General features: G+C 33.4%; 1 protein-coding gene across 2 annotated transcripts in view; it reads right to left on the minus strand.

Annotated features, from left to right (window-relative positions):
• Positions 1 to 1,553: 1,553 nt before the first annotated feature.
• The window catches only part of LOC106457120 (calmodulin-A-like), a 28,607-nt gene continuing 12,728 nt past the window's right edge, over positions 1,554 to 17,432 (minus strand). The window contains exons 2-5 of one of the 2 annotated variants that reach the window (XM_013916505.2): positions 11,556 to 11,589; positions 8,114 to 8,257; positions 4,958 to 5,200; positions 1,554 to 3,286 (exon numbers count right to left, since the gene is read on the minus strand). In XM_013916505.2, the coding sequence (XP_013771959.1) occupies positions 3,255 to 3,286; positions 4,958 to 5,200; positions 8,114 to 8,257; positions 11,556 to 11,589 (453 nt within the window). In that variant the 3' untranslated portion in view covers positions 1,554 to 3,254. Of the gene's footprint in view, positions 3,287 to 4,957; positions 5,201 to 8,113; positions 8,258 to 8,353; positions 8,427 to 11,555; positions 11,590 to 17,432 lie in introns of those variants that run through there. The other variant, XM_022382921.1, reaches the window with a different exon arrangement.

A 17,432-nucleotide genomic window follows, 5' to 3' on the forward strand; every position in this document is an offset into this window, starting at 1 on the left:
ATTACAAAATTTAAATCAACTTAATAATCTAATACAGTCATTTGCAGTAGAATATTTCAACTTATTTATAATAATACCGAATAGCACCACTTCATTAGCTCGCATTAAAAGTCGGATTTTAAATCCTTCAATAACTACTAGCATAATTCTAAACACAAAAAACAACATAAAATTAAAACTTCAAAACCTGCTATTTTTCAACTATATGTTTTGTTTTCTCATACAAGAATTTTCACCTACCTAAACATATACTTGTAAAAGCTATCTTGCGAGGTAGAATATTCGTACAAAGGAGATCTTTTGGTTATCATTGAAACAATCCAATACACAAAGCCAACTCACAACATAAACTTAACACATACGCATATATTAATGCATAATCTTCATATTATCATGTTAGATAGGAGTGTGGCACATACGCATAAACTGCTCCCGGCTAAGCCTATTTAGTTCTGACGAAATAAAAAAAATAGTTCGATGGGTGTTAAATAAAATGCAACGACATTTTTGGCGCAAAAACAAAATGACCACTCAAACTTTGGGTAAACCAAATCGCTTAAAGAATGTACTTCAATTTATTTCGATGTAACTGTAATGTTGCAAGGTAATTAAATAAATTCATAACATTTTAATAACTAAATGATCTATGAGAACAATTAACTTCCATTTCAAAATTGACTAACAGCTACTGAAATAGGTTTACTGATGAATTTAAAACATTAAGATATTCAAATCATATTTTATCTATCAATTGTAATCTCATCCAAAAATATTATGATTGATTTATCAGCATTCAATTACTTTTTAATCTGTTTAAAGCTGCAAAGTTCTAGTTTTTTTATGTTATGGTTTATTTTCATTAATTGCATAGTATTGAGACTGTTAGTTTGATTTGATTTTTGATTCTCAAATTAGAAAACAGCAAGTTTAAAATGCATCCTCTAATTAAGAGAGTTTGTTTGTAATTAAACACAAAGCTACAGAATGGGCTATCTGCGCTCTGCCCACCACGGGTATCGAAACCCTGGAATCTAGCGTTATAAGTCCGCAGACATATCACTGTGCCACTGGGAGAGGGCTTTTTATCAAGAGAGAGAGAACGTGAAGAAACACTGAAAACTTATCTGTTAAATTTTGCTTTTGAAAGCAACATTAGTGTCATATATTTAAGTCAAATAACGATTTTCATTCAACGAACAAGTAAATATAATGCACATTTTTTATTCTGAAATCCAATCTAAAATCACGAGAAATAATTTCTGTTTTTTTAAAGCTAATAAAGCCTGAAAATTATTTTAAAAACCTGCAAAGAATGTATTTTTAAATAGAGATCATAAAAGTATATACATTTATTTACATTGATAACCAATTCCCCGTTTTTTCTGTACACAATACATTAATCTTTAACGACTAGGACCTTTTTTTTAAATTCGGAGTACAATTACCAAATGCCAAATTACACAACAAATATGCCAATAATAATTTAAAATTAATTTATTTATATTATGAAAGAATACACTATATTTTTACAGTACTGATTATCTTCTTATTGATTTCTGGGTTATAATAGAAAAATAGAAACTAATTAATTAAACAGTACTGATTATCTTCTTCTTGATTTCTGGGTTATGATAGAAACTAATTAATTAAACAGTACTGATTATCTTCTTCTGGATTTCTGGGTTATGATAGAAACTAATTAATTAAACAGTACTGATTATCTTCTTCTTGATTTCTGGGTTATGATAGAAACTAATTAATTAAACAGTACTGATTGTCTTCTTATGGATTTCTGGGTTATAATAGAAACCACTGGTTGATCTACGAAGTAACCGCTGTCTTACTTAAAAACATGTTGTTGCTGTTTCATAATTCAATGTTTTAATTTCTCAATAATAAAAGTTTCAAATGACATGATAACGGTGAACATAACATATAAGAGAAAGTTTTTTTAAGTATTACGATTTACTTTTATTTGGAAATAACTTACTAGCTCGACTCTATAAATGTGTTAATCGTTCAGACTTAATTGCTTTATATGAAGTGTAACAAAAACACAAAATAAAAAACAAAATTTTTCGAAAATAGGTTAAAGTTCCAAATAAATCTCATAAAAAGAATATTCGAAGATTAGACATTTAGTTTCTATCACTTTCACTTGTTAATGCACTTTAAAATAACCTGCGGAAGGTTGTTAATATTTTTCTCATATAAAATACTCTCTTTCTAGATTGAAATATCTCATTCCCTACTGCTAGTTGTTTCCTCTTCATTACCAAACTTGTTATTATTAAATTTTCCTTCACTGAAAATAATTTGTTGTAATTTATATTTTTTGAGAGCCTATGCAAATTTATATAACAATATTAAAGTGAAAATTAAAATCCATTAGAAATTGAAAGTATTATGAATTCGAGTAGCAGCACTTAGTAGAAAAACTATGCAGCACAGCGATGAATAATATGTTTTGAATATTTTAGAACTCGTAGTATGTTTTGGAAACTCTAATTTAGCTTTTATCTAATTATCAACTTTCAGCTCTTGCACCTGAGTTTTCTAAAGTTAGACAGTTTGTAATGTCTACAAGAAGTCGAGAGTTTTTAGTAAAATACAAGTAATACTGAGATCAAAATGTTTGGAAAATTTACATTTTCGTATAAGATGATCTGGTTCAAAAGTTGATCAAAAACAGTAAAACATAAATTAATTATATTTCAATGTGTTAAAAATAACCTGCAAAATGCTGTTTTTAAGATAATATAATAAAATGAGATAATATTATCATAAGTGTGAGCCACGTTCATCTAGGTGAACATGATGGAAAATGTTATAAACCTCTTGCTAACACGCTTTAGAAATTTATAAGATATATGTCACTGCCACAAAAAACTGAAAGGCTAGATAATTTTAAAATGTCAATTTTCAAATAACAAAAATTGGGTCTTGAAGGGTCTGAATATTCGGTAAAAATCTTGTTCAATTATACGTGGTAAAAGCACTATGGAGTACGAGGACGCCTTGAAACAAAAATAGAATTGACCCAAAAGGCTCAAGCACTTTCCATAGGGTAAGTTTCTATCAAAGCAGCAAGACAAAACAAAGGTTTTAGCTCCTGACGCAACAGTGTCCACTTCGTTAATAATTCCAGCCCTTTGGATCATTTCCATTCTTGTTTTACATCTTTGCTCAAAATATACAAAAACACACTATTGTTTGGAAGAGTTCATTCTTTAATTGATGCCCTTTGTCACTCTTTATTTCGGAGACGTCAGAATTGTCACAAATTCTGCAAAAAATCAGAAATGCAATAAAAATATTAGAATTCAAATCTAAAAATACTACCTCATGTCCACAGAAAATCATATGATCCACCATTTGTTAATAATATAACATTCTTCTTATGAACATTAATGAAATATAGAAACAGAGGGTTGTTTTATTAATAATTTCTAGTGTAATTTCTGTTACACTAAATTTGATGTTTAGCACATAAAACGGATTAAGTACATATGGAGAGAAGGAAGTTTTTAAACCTTAGGTTTTAAACAAGTGAACAATACAAACTAAGTTAACAGCGTTAAGTTTCAGTTGAAGACTGGTGACTTTAAATAAGTGATTGCTTTTCGTTTTAATCGGATTATCAAAATTTATTAATTAACATTCTTGTCTTCAAAACCTCTGTCTTCAAAATGTTATTTTTTGCATGCTTTAAACATCAATAATTTTTATGAAGATGTGAAAGTATCTTCCTAATACTAGAATAAAATAATCTAAAGATATTTGTTAAATAACATCTTCTCTTGTGTTAATAAAGCCTGTCTGTAAGTTGTTAAAGGAAAAAAATAAGTAATTATCACATAGATAATACTCTAATGTAAAAATTGGCGAACTTGAAATATTCTAATTCAAAATAAATGGAATTTAAATTATTTAAAATAACTCAAACCCATAGTTCTCTTAAAGAATTGTCATTATGACTGATGTGATGAGCTCAAGCCATCCTTCCTCTGAGGTCAACAATAAATCTCCAAGTTTAAGCAAACTACTATTTGTTTCAAGAAGTGGCAAAACAAAATGGCTGTGTCTGCTGTTGTGTCAGTAACTTTGGTTCTGGTTTTTAATATAAAACATACGATTTTATACATTAAACTCATTACATTATATGTGCCATTCCCCGGCTCCAGAGGGAGCTTATGGTATAGTTTTATAATAATTTTTGCAATTCAGTATAAAAGACAGATTTTATAGGCTCAAGTTTTTAATGGATTATTCCTGTCTTGCTTTTTGAGCGGAATGACACTTCGGTCTCAATAATGGAACCTTCATCAGATCCGCTGTGTCTTCTGTGTCGCAGGAGTTCGTGTTAAAAACGAGGAGATCTGTGGCAGAGCTCTTGTTGGAGTTCAGATTTTATTTATATTCATTCTAGAATTTTAAATATTAATAGATTATTTTTTAAACCTTCAGTGCTTTTATTTCTAACAGAAAATCATTATTATCAGTTTGGGTTATGATACAAATTCAATACGAAGAACTACACCAAGCGCTCTTACATTTAATTTTACTTTGACATACAATAGATACGAGTAGTTTGGTTTGTTTGTTTTTGAATTTCGCGCAAAGCTACACGAGGGCTATCTGCGCTAGCCGTCCCTAATTTAGCAGTGTAAGATTAGAAGGAAGGCAGCTAGTCATCACCACCCACCGCCAACTCTTGGGCTACTTATTTTACTAACGAATAGTGGGATTACGTCACATTATAACGCCCCATGGCTGAAAGGGCGAGCATGTTTGATGAAACGTGGATTCGAACTCGCGACCCGCAGACTGCGAGTCGAGCGCCCTAACCACCTGGCCAACGTGTATGTATTTAATTGATACCCAAAGAAATTTTTCATCATTATTATCCAATGTATTTAACATAATTATAATATAGATAGTTTTATTTTTAGCTCACCTTGATAATTCACTAGTCCATCGCCATCTAAGTCGGCCTCTTTGATCATGTCTTCTATATCATCTTCCGTTAGCTTTTCACCAAGGTTAAACATCACATGGCTGAGCTCAGAGGAACTGATGAAACCGTCCCCATTTCTGTCAAATACCTTGAAAGCCTCGCTTAACTCTTCCTCTCTGTCAGATTCTTTCATTTTTTTCGACATCATGAAGAGAAATTCGTTAAATTCGATTGTCCCGTTGCCTGTGGACAGAAATCAAAGAAATGAAGCATGATAATGTAACCTTAAAACAAAAAGTTCTTCGATAATTAAAAATAATATTATACTTTTTTTAGAGAAGTTGTCTAAAATTATCTCAAACGTGGAAATGTTGAAAGCGAAATAAAATATCAATTTTACGTAAAGATAATACAGAAATATAGTATCTTACTTCCACAATATATCTGAACGTTAATAAGATTCCTCTGTTCTTTATATTTTATCCTCAGTATAAAAAAAGTTCGGTAAGTAGAAAGTTAGATAAAATGCACAAAAACTGAAGATTCAATAATTATGTTATTTAACGTTATGAAATCCCCTAAGTAGAAAAAGTGCTTAACTCATTTACTTCCAAACGCCTGTATTATATCCTAGTTTTATCTAATTCTCTCAACAAAAGATCATTACGTTCTAGAGTACATTACCAGCTGTATTTAGACAGCACGCCATCAGCTGAATTTGCATAAAGGTTCCACGATGTATTACTGTGTAGGATCTATAAATGTCAGCATTTTTGCCAGACAGCCATTTGGTGTCAAGGTGCCATGAAGAAAGGAGCTCACAGGCTTTCAAAGGTGCATGTTTCTTGTTGTCGTTTTTTTTTTTGAAGTAATCCATTAATTCGCCAACTCATAAGCTCTCTTTCATTATACGATTTGTACTGAAGAAATGGGAACCCATTGGACTCGCAAAAGTGGAATATTAAACGAGGCCACCAATAAGACATCATTCCTCAGAACATACGAACTTTGAAATACGTTGTAAAATGAAATCACATATTTGACATTACATCTAAATCCTAGGATCTCAGTGAAAATTCACTACTACAGACAAGCACATCAAATGTGCACAAGGAGGTCCATGCTTCTAGGCTTCACGGAGGGGCTGCAGCCAATAAGCCACACATCACATCTCTGTTTACAAGGTATTTGCTCTCATGATGTACTGAGAATCAAATTATAGATGAAACACGATGGATAACAATCGTGTGGAGTATTTGTTCCTGCTACTTATAGTTTACTTCGAATTGGCAGGCCTAAGTTTGGTAATAAATCCAAAGAATGATTTTAATGTGACAAGAAAAGTGGTGAAGAGGTATTATAATATGTTATTTTTGTTCGTTTGAACAGGTTTATCGATAACAATTAAAGAAGTCATAAAGGCCTTGCTATATTGTGACATGCTGGACAATGCTACATTGTTTGCACTGACAAAATGTACGGGTCAGGCCGTATTTCCTCCACATAATATTGCATTATGCACAATTGGACAGTATTTTAAGACACGTGTCTTATTCAGCTCAGTACCCCGACGTTAATCTACATCAACTGCTTTGAGATGTTTTTAAATGCTTCCTAAGGACAAGAATAGCATACCAAAAGTATGACTAAACTTGGAGCTGATATGCAAGAAGAGTAATGATTTATTCCATTAGACTTGTACTAGCGATAGATGACAAGTATTTGTAACAGAGTTTACAGTGATGTGTTTAACACCAAAGGTAACTCCATTCCTTATTAAAATGGTGTCCCAGTAGCAAAAAACGACACTCGACTTCCTCAAGGGTGCTTTGAATTGTCATATATAAAGAAGGATAACCTTGTACAAAACATCACCTACATTACTTTAAAAAAGTTTATACTAAAGCAACCATACTTAAACCAATGATACTTGAAATACAGATGACGTGCTTGGAGTTTCAATGATATCTCATTATTGACAAAATGATTACTTGAGTTAGTAATGGTAAAAAATAACAGATCATGTTAGGTCAGAAAAGGCCAATGGCATATTATGTCTGATCGTATAAAGCATTTTACGTCACACATTCTTATTCTCATCCACCTCTTGTTTTCCACAGCAATACTTATAAATGATGCTATACCAGCAACTGTTCTTAAATCTTTCGAGCAAAATAACTGTTTTTATTTTATCATTTCTCCAAATCCGTCGGGCCTGGCATGGCCTGGAGGTTAGGGCGTTTGACTCTCAATCTGCGGGTTGCGGGTTTGAATCATTGAACATGCTTACCTTTTCAGCCGTGGGGGCGTTATAATATAACGGTAAATCCCACTATTCGTGGGTAAAAGAGTAGCCGAAGAGTCTACTAGCTGCCTTCCCTCTAGCCTATCACTGCAAAATTAGCCCTCGTGTAACTTTGTGCGAAATTTAAAACAAATCAAAGCCAAATCCGTAATATTGCAATGCAAAAACAGCTCTCTAAAGTTTATTATTGGGAGTTCTGTTTGCTTTAAATGTGTATTAATTCAATCAAATTAATTGCTTCATTTACATGTCCTTTTCACTTAAATTTTAATAATTTATATATATACAAAACCATAAAATAATATTACTTAGCAGCGGTTGCTTTTTTTACTTATTCAGCAGATAGTTTAGTCTTATAAAACTGTGCAACTATTTTATTTGTTAAGCTTGTGAAAACATAAGGCATGCTGAATCAGACTGAATTGTCGTATGGCTAATATAACACTATAAAAATTAACTCGACGCCCTTTCAAAAATATTTTATTTCGAACCATTTTAGCATTTCAAATGTCGTCCAAAATCTTGTAGCAGAGATAATAAATACTTTCCATTTTCGTGAGTTACACTACATTTAATAAACATCCCTTGGTAACCAGCAGTCGGTGTTGAAGAAGCTAACACAGCAGCATTTCATTATCCAGTGATCGGATCTTACATAACACATCTTTATTCAACAATAACAAATATTGAACCACAAAATAATATGGATATTTTATTTCAAAATTTCTTTTTTATTTGCTTTCAAATAAAGTAACAGTCTATAAAACTATCAAAGTATGTGCTTTCAAGCAGTATACTAATATGTTACCTATATTTGACAAAATGTTGATTTCGAGGACATCGCCACCTACCGTCTTGGTCCACCATCTCAACCATATTACGCAACTCTTTTTCAGTGGGTTGTTGTCCTAGAGATTTCATTACAATTCCCAGCTCCGTCGCCGTTATCCTTCCATCCGAGTCTTTGTCAAATAGCATGAAGGCTTCCTTGAATTCTGTTCCATAACAAACAAGCATTAGTCACACAAACAGTAGAAATAATACAGTAAAATACCATATACTGAATATTTTATATTTTCGTGTTGACTTACTTAAATGTGTCCAATAAACACAGAATTATATTTAATATAATAGATGTACTTCCACAGGGTCCCCCAAAGTGTTCTGTTTCAAGAATAAATAACACCAAAATTAAAAGTAACAAATATTTTGGTTTCTGGCGTTTGAAGTCCATATGTCATGCTGTGTTGTAGCCTACAGAGTGCATAGTTCTTGTCGTGATTCATAGCATGCGCACGTTTTACTGACGCCACGACGGTACAAATTGCAACGTTAAGCGCCCCTTATGTGACGTCATTTTAGTGTCTATTGACTGACTGACAGACAGCACACTATTGTAAAGTGATGCGAGTGGTTAAAACAATCGAAGTAGCCTTCGGACCCTTTCAGGGAAGTAATGAATACTTGAAGCTTTTATATTATATTTTCTTAGACCAGCTTTTTATACATATAAGTGTACTTTCGTTGCTAAGAGACGAAACTCACAGTCTGCACATTTTTTACTGTATTTCAGTTTAGTGTTTGTTTGTTTTTCTCTGTACACTACACAAAGTATAACTTATGCAAAAGTTTTGTGCGTAATTTTCGATCATGAGACAAAGTACAAAACAGACCGCTCTGCGTAAAGAGCAAGCTTATTTTTAAATGCATGCAAAATCTCCTCGTTGAATTGTCTTGCTTTAAATCACATTAAGCCTCGGAATTCGTTGCTATAGCCAACTCCAAGAATTCCCTTCTCCTAGGGGATTGTTTCTAAAATTAACAGCCAGCTCAACTGTTTACACGCACATTTAGAGCCGATTTATAAAAAAATCTTCAGAGTTTATTGGAGTTATTCAATAAGTCTATAATGTATAATCGAATTGGACAAATAGGAAAATTCGACCTAACTTGAAGATTTATAACTGGTTTTGTTAGACTTTTCAAGAAAATTGATTATTTTGTTTAATGGGTTCGTGGGTTTATTATGATATGGGTGTTTAAATCCTCCGTTTTCTTCCCTGAAACATGATTAAATGTAAGTACTTTGAAGTTTTTGAGGTTACAAAGTAGATATTTGCCGTAAAAGAAACACAGTTCAAGTTCACTGATTTTCTATAACAACTGACTGCTTTACAATGAGTAGCTGAGGGTAAGACGAACCTCTTTGGAGGCCATCTTACTCCCCATCAGTATACACGTTCTGTTGTGCAATTGCACTAGATAATGCACAACTTGCATATGGCAGACCCCTCCCACCCCCGATCCCTGCTTGGATCATTTTCGTATTGATTTAAATGTAGTTGGAAAATGTAGCATTTATTTTAAATTGCAGTTGTTATGAGTTAAATGAGAGGTTTATTACCACATATTGAAGGCTTCATTTTATCCATAAGTATAGGTAAAACGGCTCCAACAATAAGAAGTGTATTTTTTCAATAACTGAAACAAATCTACGTCTAGTGCTTGTTTTAATAGAAATTGTATTTACTGTAAACAAGAGCTCGTTTTAAAACTATCAATTTTCATTTCATTCATCTTAATAGGAAAAACCACATTTAGAACTAAGATGGTCGTCTTACCCTACCTTCCCCTGCATGTTTACTGTACTAGCAAACCATGTGGAAAAAAAATAAACCATACTACAATCTGCCATGTGTTAGAAAGTCCCACGAAAAAAAAATATACATGTGTATTCTATCACATATTAGAAATTTTCAGGGTAACCTACCCATGTATTCCATCACATATTAGGAAATTCTAGAAGAAAGTTTACAAGTGTTACATCACACGTTAATTCCACGAAAATCGTTGTTTGTATTCCATTACAGGTTAGAAAATTAAATAATTGACACACATATTCCATTACAGCTAGGAAATTCCAGGAGAAACATGGCACAGTTCCAGTTGAAAACTATCATATTTTACTGTCATATAGCTTTAAAAAAATGAATATATCTCTTAAGAATTTTATTCAGTAAGAATGTTAAACATTTTTCACACAGATGTTCTGCGTTTACTTAACGTCCTTGAAAACATAGTGTAGATAATTTTGAAATTGCTTTAATTGTCGTCTCAAGCCAATGTTATATACAATAGTGGTAATTCAAGAGAGCTTATACTCGTTTGGCCAGGCTTCTGTTACCCCTCTCTCATAAGATGTGAATCATACCCAAGTGAAGGGCTGGTGCAGAGATTTAACAAATTGGTGTGTATTGAAAATTATTGCTGGCAAAAGTAATCTAGTGTGACACTGCACTAGAACCTTGGTCCGACTTGAAAGTGCGATATTAACACAATCCTTCCTCAAGAAGTGTTTCCCTTTTGTTCCATCAACCAGTGAGTTTGAATTACATCAGAGGTTTGTCAGCCAGAAAACTTCTTAAAACACGAACATTTGTGTTAATAGAAATCCTATTTCTTTGTTTACACATGTATTCGAGTCGTTTCTTTACCGTCTGTGTTCATTTTATTAGTCTGTATGCGCTTTCTTCGTGTTGCGGTACTTAATACTTACCTGTCAGTAACAGTTTGATTTGTTGATACGACTACGTGCATTCCATCACACGTTAGGAAGTTCCAGAAAAACTTCACTTGTATTCAATTACATATCGGAAAGTTCCCGGAAAACTATACATATACTTCCTCACACATTTGGAAGTTCTAGGAGAAAAAGCAACTTATTTATTCTGTCATATATTAGTGAGTCCCAAAGAGATGGGTCATGGTTTCGAATTCCCGTCCCACTAAACATGCTCGCCCTTTCAGCTGTGGGGGCGTTATAATGCGACCATTAATCCCACTATTCGTTGGTAAAAGAGTAACCCAAGAGTTGGCGGTGGGTGGTGATTACTAACTGCTTTCCCTCTATTCCTTCACTGTTAAATTAGGGACGGCTAGCGAACATAGCCCTAGTGTAGCCTTGCGCGAAATTCAAACTAAACCCAGAGAGATTTACATGTGTACCTTATCTTATGCAATGAAAACCTACAAAAAACTTCTAGGACGTCCCAGGATGAAGTGCACATGCAATTCATGGTATGTTAGGAAATCCTAGGAAGAAGTAAACTTGTATTATCTACGAATGTGTTGAATCACTGAAATAAATAAATATTTTTTTAATATTCTTCTTTAATTGAGAAACACTTTTACTTAACAATATATTTCAAACAACATATATCGAACTTGTTAACGAAAATAAAATATATATTTTAGATATATTTGTTTAATTTGCAGCACATGTACTCTACGTACCTGCAACTTGCTCTTCTGTGAGTCCGTATTCTGTCTGTAAAAAGAAAATAAATAATAAGTAATTATCAATATAACCTTGGGCTTGATTATATTGTATTGTTTTTTACCATATGTATGCAACCTTGGCTTGATTACATTGTAGTGTTTTTTACCATATGTATGCAATCTTGGCTTGATTACATTGTGTGTTTTTTACCCTATATATGCAACCTTGGCTTGATTATATTGTATGTATGTCACCCTATATATGCAACCTTGGCTTGATTATATTGTATTTTTTTACCATATGTATGCAACCTTGGCTTGTTTATATTGTATGTTTTTTACCATATGTATGCAACCTTGGCTTGATTACATTGTAGTGTTTTTTACCATATGTATGCAATCTTGGCTTGATTACATTGTGTGTTTTTTACCCTATATATGCAACCTTGGCTTGATTATATAGTATTTTTTTTACCATATGTATGCAACCTTGGCTTGTTTATATTGTATGTATTTTACCATGTGTATGAAACCTTGGCTTGATTATATTGTATGTTTTTTACCCTATATATGCAACCTCGGGCTTGATTATATTGTATGTTTTATACCATATATATGCAACCTTGGCTTGATTATATTGTGTGCTTTTACCCTATATATGCAACCTCGGGCTTGATTATATTGTGTGTTTTTTACCCTATATATATGCTCCACTTAACAGAACTTCATTTCCACGAGGATGTCCTCATTAAGCTGACGGCATGTTAACAGTAGAGTAAAATTTATAGGATCATTAAGCAACTGAATTGCAAAAGTAAGCAAGTCTACACTGTATATTATCAAAAGTATAATGGCAATACATTTTCAACTAGTTATTGGCTCATCCACACAGACTTTGTATATGACCCTACAGTGCACTGCTCGGCAAAGTTTGTAAGAGTGAGTAATTTTCCCATACAGCTGGCTGAAGTCGATCTGCCATGAGGTACAGACCTGTAGGATCTTAGAAAATGATTGCTTATTGAATTTAATATTAACGGAATGAGTTCCCGAGATATTTCAGATAACCTGCTTATATCCAAATATATTGATAGTAAAGTACTGAAGAAACGAGAGACCACTGAGATTATAATATTACATATTGGCCCAATCGCCCAAATATGAATCACTTCTCAGTCCGTACAAAATTAGACACATGGTATGAAAAGAACTAGCATGCCAGCACATCATTAATGTACATGGAGCTCTAGGAGGCCAAAACATCAGTAATGTACAGGGAACTCTAGGAGGCCAGAACATCAGTAATGTACAGGGAGCTCTAGGAGGCCAAAACATCAGTAATGTACAGGGAACTCTAGGAGGCCAGAACATCAGTAATGTACAGGGAACTCTTGCAGGCCAGCACATCAATAATGTACAGGGAGCTCTAGCAGGCCAAAACATCAGTAATGTACAAGGAACTCTAGCAGACCAACACATCAGTAATGTACTGGGAACTCTAGGAGGCCAAAACATCAGTAATGTACAGGGAGCTCTAGCAGGCCAAAACATCAGTAATATACAGGGAGCTCTAGCAGACCAACACATCAGTAATGTACATGGAGCTCAAACTGCTACATTCCACCTATGGACTTCTTATTACCGTTGGAAACTCAAAGGATTGGCATTCATGATGCCTTGAGCTTCAAACTGATTGGAGAATAACGAAAACCATCTTTGATGCTCTACATTCTATTATTAGTTGTCTTCTTTCTTATGAAAAAGATTGGATTTCACAGTAACGTGGAAGTACGCCTTAGACATCACTATAGTATGGGCCTGTTTTATATGGAGGTGAAGTAATTAAGGGAGCCATCAATGATATGTTGTACTGTAATATTCTGTTTTTACTAGGGTGCCTGGTTTGCATTGATACTATTCTATGGAAAAAAACTTGATGATGACGTGGTTAACGTTGAAACATGTGGAGTCTACATTTTAGAAATGTTTTTAATTGCGTATGAATTTTAACGTTGTGTGTTATTTAGTTATTATACCTTATCAAACGTGTCATTGCACCATACATTACTTCAAGCTGTGTTCAGCAGTTGTTTGTGGCAAATAACGTACAAAACATGCTTTGGCCAGCCCATAGCGTTGACATTAATCCACATGAATCACTCTTGAAATTGTTTGCAAGAGACGTGTCGGTTTCTTCAACCAGATGTATGCCAATAGTTACTGGCAAGTACTAGTTAACAGTACAACTAACACCAAAAATGGGCCTACTTCTTATTAAAGGAAGGCCCTAGTGGTGAAACACGACACCTCTTCATATTAAAATATACATATATAACTAGAGAATTGTAACCACTAGTCTTTAAATAATATACTAAAATAATTTATTAGTTGTGTGTTTTTATTTGAATCGTGTACTTTCAAACAAATATAAACAAACACTGAAATAAATGTATTATAACTTTCCAACTGCCGATGTTTCAAATACCGCGAATGCTTTGATTTTCTTTGCTAATGTCAAAGGAGCTTTAGATGTAAGAATCCTTGAAGTGCTCTCTTCATCTGCACTTAGCCCTCTAGGCCTTCCATCCTTGTGCATCGTGAATAAATAAAAAAGATAAAAGCCTATGCGTTGCATATTTGCTACACCAGGTGATTTGTGAGGACTAGTCCGCCTGTCTTCACCATTAATGAAGTAAAAGCATATGATTGATCAAGGTTCTCCAGAAGCCGGAAACGACAAGTAAAATATCAATCTCTAATTCCCACTGGAAATACGAGACGATCACGAGAACTCGGGGAAAAAAAAAACGAGAAAACGTTACCTCTACAGTAATACTATGTCTGGAGTGGTTTTATTTTAATGTATTTGAGTTTAGACTTTATAACTATGTTTGATACTTTATGTATTATTTTATTTAGTTACATCACTATTCAAGTATCACTTGAACCATAAGTGTCTATCTTAAACATTATTTGTCATAAATAAAGTCTCTGTGACAGACGATTTTTTATACCTTTCCATATATAGAGTTCGTTGTGTTATAAGTGAAAATATGGTAATGTACTCATAAAATAAAGGACTGCAAATGTAATGAGAATGATAATTGTTTTAAATATCAGTCACGTGAAACTGTACATTGACAGTTAGATACATAAGACCGTGTTAGTTCTAATGTCACTTCACTTATGTTTCTTCTGCACGCGATTAAGTTGTTCATGTCAAAATTTGGACTGGCTTTTTTAAAACCTTTCTCTGAGATGTTACTATAATTTCTAACCTTTTACTTGAGCATCTTACTTTCTGAACACAAACAGAGTTGCATGCTTCATTTACCATAACTGTTTGTCAATGATTTATTGTCTAGTTACCCCTGGAAACGTTTATTTGATCTTTAAGCGCGGTATATTTTGTTCACATCCAGAACTGTATTTTCTCAATCCTTTCAGTGAAAGTTCTTATTCTTTGTTCACATTCAAAGTTTTCTTTAGCTTTCACCGAGTTATTTTCCTTAGCTTTTAAGCACTGCTTGTAATGTTGTAATAACCATTTTTAACGTAGCTTGATGAACAGAATGGTGCTTTGTTGTTACACCTTCAAAGAGTTTATCTATTGTCATAAATATTGCATATTTCTTTCGTTCCTTCGTTGATGCTAAATTTGTTCTACCCAAAGCTGTTTATTCTCTCTTTCAAGTTCTATTTTATTCTCTGATAAGATCTAATTTAACACTAAAGAAATAAATCACAGATAAATGAAGACCGTCTTTAATTGCATGCTTATTTGTACAGAACGTTTCGGAATAAACATATTCTATTTTCAGCAATATATTAAAAAATACAAAAACGAAAACTTTCAGCGAAAAGACAATTGAATATAGACAATAGATAATGTACGTCACGCCGGTAGTATTTCTATTTATTTTCCCTTTCAGTTGATTGCTTCACCATTTCACTGAAAATAGTACAGTTATCTTCTATACATCTATGACTATTAGGGAGTAGCGACAAAAACTTTATACAACGTACTGATGAACTGTCTTTCATTTTTACAATTAAAATAATGCTTAGATTGCGTTGTCAAATGAGCCATTAACCAAATATATCCTAAGAACGAATACTTTCCAACCCACTAAGCAACTGAACAACAAACGGCCGTTTATTTAGCTCACGATCACTTCTCTCCACAAATTGCCAGCATTATTTGGCACAACCGCCACCTTATTCCCTTGATCTCTTACAGAGAGACCAACTACTTGAACACAGTAACACAGAGACAGCTAGTTTTCAGTTATTTTAATACCTTTTTTTATAATATATCACTATCTAACTTGCGCTGATAAATTTACAGTAAATTCTGTTAAAGAGCCCTTAAATACGTATTTCATTATACATCATGCTCTGTACTTATTCTAACGTATTTGTTGTAGTTGTTGTCCTTTCTTTCTTTTATGTAGATCAGCCTGGTCAACGACTAAGATATTGATTCAATAACATTTGTATGACTTTATAGCAAAGTTAAAGATCCAGCATATTCTCTCTTTTTCGATCTAATCGATATTATATTTCATATCTTTTGAATTACAGTTATCCAAACAATCATAAGTAGCGGCGCCAACCTGTTAACGTGAGGAACATTGAATTGTGTTGCTTCCAATGTCTCAAATGACTATTTTATTTCATTGAGACTTTTATAACAGTTTTGCTGAATTTATTTCTTTTTATTAATTAATATAGCTTTACTTATATTACCTCTTTGTTGGTTCTCACCGATTTGGAAGTTGCTGTAATTCCCTTCATTATATTAGTCCTGTTTTGTTTTGTTTTTTCTCTCTCAACTTCCTACTGGCTCTCCTTTAACCATGAAAGTGACCGTTTTCTGCTTACAATAACGCACGCTAATTCTTTCTTCTTCTAGGTCCAGACAACGGTCGTTTGACCGAAACCATGCTTAATTTTTCTTCCATGTTTTTTTAATATATATTTAGTAATCGTTTTTTTAATTTCATATGTTTACATCGCTGTAGTTGCATTTGTGTGTTACTCAAGTTAATTCTTGCTGCGTTCATTTTAGACGCCCTCACTTTGAGTTCATGTATGATAAAATATGACCACTTTCTCGGAGACTGTTACAGGGAGTTATAATCACTAGACTCACTTAATTTTGTAAAATTAATGGAAAACATATAATAATAAAGCGACCAGCAGAATTGAAACACATAAAGTCTTAGTTGCAACGTCATTTAAATCATTCACGTATGAGTTAACTTACACTGTCTACGACGCCGAACCTTGTGATGTATAAACCCTTTAAGGCAAGCAAACGTGATGAAATATTGCAATAAAGCAGACGATAATTTTAAAACTTCAATATTAACTGGCGCAAAAGAAGCTTGAATATGCAGTGAGGTTTAACAGTATTTCAGGTCTCTAGACGAGCACATTTATAAAGCGTAAGGCACAACATGATACCACTAAGTGCAGTAAGAATAAGAAGAAAGGCTACGAGACTCTCTTACTGCTGAAAATGTTTATCAAACCAGCTCCAGATGAAGGGTTAAATTATTATTATACGCTCATGTTGATTTTACTCGCAAATGGTTAGGGTGCTCGCCTCGCAATCCCCGTCCCACCAAACATGCTCGTCCCTTTCAGCCGTGGGGGCTTTATAATGTGACGGTCAATCGTTGGTGAAATAGTAGCCCAAGAGTTGGCGGTGGGTGGTGATGCCTAGCTGCTTTCCCTCTAGTCTTTCACTGCTAAATTAGGGACGGCTAGCGCAGATAGTCCTCGTGTAGCCTTGCGCGAAATCCAAAAAACAAACAAACTTTACTCTTGTCTGCGATATTATTTTTGAAAAATGATCAAGTAAATGAATTTCGTAAATTGTCATAA

This window comes from Limulus polyphemus, unplaced genomic scaffold, assembly GCF_000517525.1.
Source record: "Limulus polyphemus unplaced genomic scaffold, Limulus_polyphemus-2.1.2 Scaffold293, whole genome shotgun sequence".
NCBI classification, from domain to species: domain Eukaryota; kingdom Metazoa; phylum Arthropoda; class Merostomata; order Xiphosura; family Limulidae; genus Limulus; species Limulus polyphemus.